The sequence below is a fragment of the Myotis brandtii genome, unplaced genomic scaffold, assembly GCF_000412655.1.
Source record: "Myotis brandtii unplaced genomic scaffold, ASM41265v1 scaffold806, whole genome shotgun sequence".
In the NCBI taxonomy this organism is placed as follows: domain Eukaryota; kingdom Metazoa; phylum Chordata; class Mammalia; order Chiroptera; family Vespertilionidae; genus Myotis; species Myotis brandtii.
In genome coordinates this window covers 2,053,785-2,057,435 of record NW_005371249.1, presented here as the reverse complement: position 1 = coordinate 2,057,435, position 3,651 = coordinate 2,053,785, and the positions used below count along the sequence as shown (strand labels likewise).

Below are 3,651 nucleotides of genomic sequence, written 5' to 3'. Positions count from 1 at the left end.
TATATTTTTTTATTATTATTATTATTGATTTCAGACAGGAAAAGAGAGGGAGAGAGAGATAGAAACATCAATGATGAGAGAGAATCATTGATTGGCTGCCTCCTGCACACCCCTTACTGGGGATTGAGCCCACAACCCAAGCATGTGCCCTTGACTGGAATCAAACCTGGGACCCTTCAGTCCGCAGGCCGAGGCTCTATCCACTGAGCCAAACCAGCTAGGGCAACCTAGGAGCTTTGACAAGAGAACTGTGCCCATCTTTGGTGACCTTTCCCTGCATCCTCCAAGAGCCACCCTGCAGATACAGGCTCACCCTGCAGTCCCCCTCCCAGCTGGGTAAGAACTGCCAGCCTGTGAAAGGCAGTCATTCTGTGGGCTGCTATGGTCACAAGGAAACAGTCCCTACAATCCAGCCCACCAGGTCTGGGGCCTCCCTGCCTGAGAGGTCATGACAGTCAAATACTTTGTTAGGCAGCCCAGAACACTGACCAGAAAGCTGAAATGAGAAACAGGTAAAAGTAAAGACGGCTCATAAGTCAACTCTCATGCTTGGGGCTGCCTGAAGCACTGTGCTGAGAAGCTGCACGGAGAAGGAATGCATGCCACAGGAAGCATGCCATGTGTGCACTGCCATCCCTGACGTGACGACATATGTGCCTTTACCTAATAGTACCCATGACTGTCTGTAAATAAAGGTATGCTTACTGAATAATACTCAAACGTGGCCAGGTTGGAGGACAGAGATTTACAATAGTTTCGGCTCTCTTCCCAACTTCTTTTAATAAGTGAGATGTAAAAGCAATTCGTTGCCATCAGTATCCATCCCAGGGGACAGCAGGTGTCTAAAAAACAGAAAGAGTGTGACAGCACAGCCCAGACCAGAGCGAGATCTCAACACTTGGAGTGAAAGTGTTGCTCAGAGATCTAGTTGCTAACAGTGGTCTCCAGTCTACTCTCAGCCCCTTCATGACTTCTAGTCCTTGATCTTTGCAACCTTTCTGGAAATGCAAAGCCTGCGTATACTTAGTGAAAGCCTTAACATCCAACAACTTTCTCCTAACCATCTGGGAGGTTTATTTTAATAGGGCTAGCCGTACTATTCCCAAACACACCTCAAGCTGCTAGCCAACCTCCTGCCCTCTCCACTCTTCCACAAGTAGACAACCTTGGTTCCCATTTTGCTGAAATTGTCAGACACTTGATGTGAACTCTCTCCATTTCCCTTCCCTCCACCTCAAAATGTGTCTCTTCTCTGTTTCTTTTTTCCTGACCATCCATAAGAAATAAACCACCCACTTTCTTTAACATCCTACACCTCAACCTGTGCTCCTGACCCCAACCCACCTCTCTCCTTGCTTTGTTCCATCAGTCCTACCCCCCGTCACTCAAAAACCATTCTTTCCCCACTAGCTCCCTCTCTTCTGTCTACATTTTCTCATGTGCCCACTCAACTACCCTCTGGAATAAATAGTAGTTGCAGTTGCAGTTATAGTTCTTGCCCCACCACCAGACTGCCCTTTGTAAATCAGTAATTTATTTTTTAATTATTTTTCCCACCATCATTTATCCCCCATATGCCTTTTTCCACCTCCACCCTCCCTCTTCCCTAGTATATCAGTAATTTAAAGGAGTAAAAAAAAAAAGTTGGTGTGGTCAAACTGAAGAGGGTGAGGGAAGAAGTGGTATGCTGAAAGACAGGCAGGGGCCTTGAAAGCCATGTTAAGGGGTTTTTTGTTTTCATATTCCAAGGAAGAGAAAGTCAGTGTGGGGTTTTACATACAGGAATGTTGCTCGCTGCCTGTATCCCAATGCCTGGGCACGGTGCTGGACATATAGTATGTATTCCATAACCTTTGATTAATTAATTACCTGGGATTATAAGATCAGATTTTTGTTTTTAAAGGAGTACCCTGGCTGCAATATGAAGAGTGGAATGAGGGTGTAGGGGGGTGTTTAGGGAGAACATCCAGCAAGCTGTTGCAGTTATCCTTGCAAGAGATGGGGGTGGGCAAAATGTAAGTGGACACATAGACTTGGTGGTGGGAAACGGAGGGCATTCCTCTCTAACCGAATAGGGCTTCTGCTGAAAGCCAGACGGGGCGAGCGAGGCGACCACTGCGGAGTTGCCAGGCAGCGCTGAGGCCCCAGCTGAGGTTCAAACTAGAGTTTCAAGGCACCAAGCAGAATGACTGCACAACGTGGCTCACCAGGGTGCAGGCACGGGCAAGGTGGGCAGAGATATCTCATCCGGAGTTGAGATATCGCCAGTCAGGGGCACCAGAAGGACAGTGGGACAAAGGAGTGAGTGACTGAAGTGACGCCCGGAATGCAAGATGAGCAGAGAGAAGTGAGGACAGGTGAGGCTGCCAGGAAGGGAGGAGACAGGGTTCTCCATGGGGCCGAGAACTCCGCGAGGCTGAGGAAGCGTGGGGAGCCTGGAACAGGCAGTAGTGGTCAGAGTGAGGTCTGACACCGTCCTTTCAGCAGTTGGGATGCTGAGCTCAGGTGCAGCTGTGAGTGGGTGGCAGCATGGCATGGAACTGAGGGTCATAGAGATTAACAAGGTAAAAAATAAAACGGGGGTTGAGGGTGGATGCACATAACCTCCATCCCTCACAGCACACCTCCCGCCTCTCCTCTCCCAGAGCAGATACCTGAGGGGTGGTGGTGTTCCAAGTTGGACTTCGGCGTTTCCGGCACGCAGAGGGGCTTCAGCGTGTCCCGCCAGCGGTTCAGCCTCTCCTCCACGTCCCTCCTCTGCGTCTCCTCACGTCTCAGGGCCTCCTTTGTCTCCTCCCAGCCGGCCAGCCAGTCCTGTGACTGCTTCCTGACAGCCTGGCAATCGCGCTGTTCCACCTGCAGCGCTTCCCGCGTCTGGGCCAGCTCCCTCCTGGAGCCCTGCAGCTCCCGCTCCTGCTGGCCCAGCTGCGCGCTCTGCAGGCGGAGCTGCTGCCTCAGGCTGCTGTTAGTCGTGTCCAGGGCCCTGCTCGTGTGCTGGAGCTGCTGAGACACCTGCAGATCTGCTCGGCCAGAAGGAGAGACGTGGGTGCCCTGTGCCCTGGGACCCCGCGCCAATCCTTCCCCTATTGCTTGCGACATTCTGCACGCCAAGCTGGAATGGAAGCTCTGGCTGCCTGAAGTTCAAGGAGTGACTGGACTGGGTGAGGTTAATTTAGACTCGGCAAACTGGGGCTCGAGAGCCACATGCGGCTCTTTGGCCCCTTGAGTGTGGCTCTTCCTAAGCCTTAGGAGTACCCTAATTAAGTTAATAACAATGTACCTACCTATATAGTTTAAGTTTAAAAAATTTGGCTCTCAAAAGAAATTTCAATCGTTGTACTGTTGATATTTGGCTCTGTTGACTAATGAGTTTGCCGACCACTGATAGAGCAAGACCAGGCTGGAAACCAGACCCCAAGCTTAGGACGGGGTGGTGGTAACTCCGGCCCCTGCTGGGGGAGGGCAGCTGCTGGGGGAATGCGGGGAGTGGGAGATGGGAGCCATACTCACAGCGCACCCCCAGGGCGATGGCAGCCACCCCTAACAGCAGGCAGGTGAGGAGCAGGCCCAGAAGGAGGTATTTCCAGCAGGTTGGGCTGCCCTGGCCTTCGGGAGACAGTGGCACGAGGCGCAGTGAGCCCAGGAACGAGT

General features: G+C 51.7%; 1 protein-coding gene across 1 annotated transcript in view; it reads right to left on the bottom strand.

Moving 5' to 3' along the window:
• Positions 1 to 3,651, bottom strand: part of CD72 (CD72 molecule) — an 8,533-nt gene that overhangs the window by 1,758 nt on the left and 3,124 nt on the right. Inside the window, exons 3-5 of the mRNA XM_014531459.1 lie at positions 3,511 to 3,650; positions 2,655 to 3,020; positions 716 to 842 (exon numbers count right to left, since the gene is read on the bottom strand). Of these exons, the coding sequence (XP_014386945.1) occupies positions 716 to 842; positions 2,655 to 3,020; positions 3,511 to 3,650 (633 nt within the window). The remainder of the gene's footprint in view (positions 1 to 715; positions 843 to 2,654; positions 3,021 to 3,510; position 3,651) is intronic.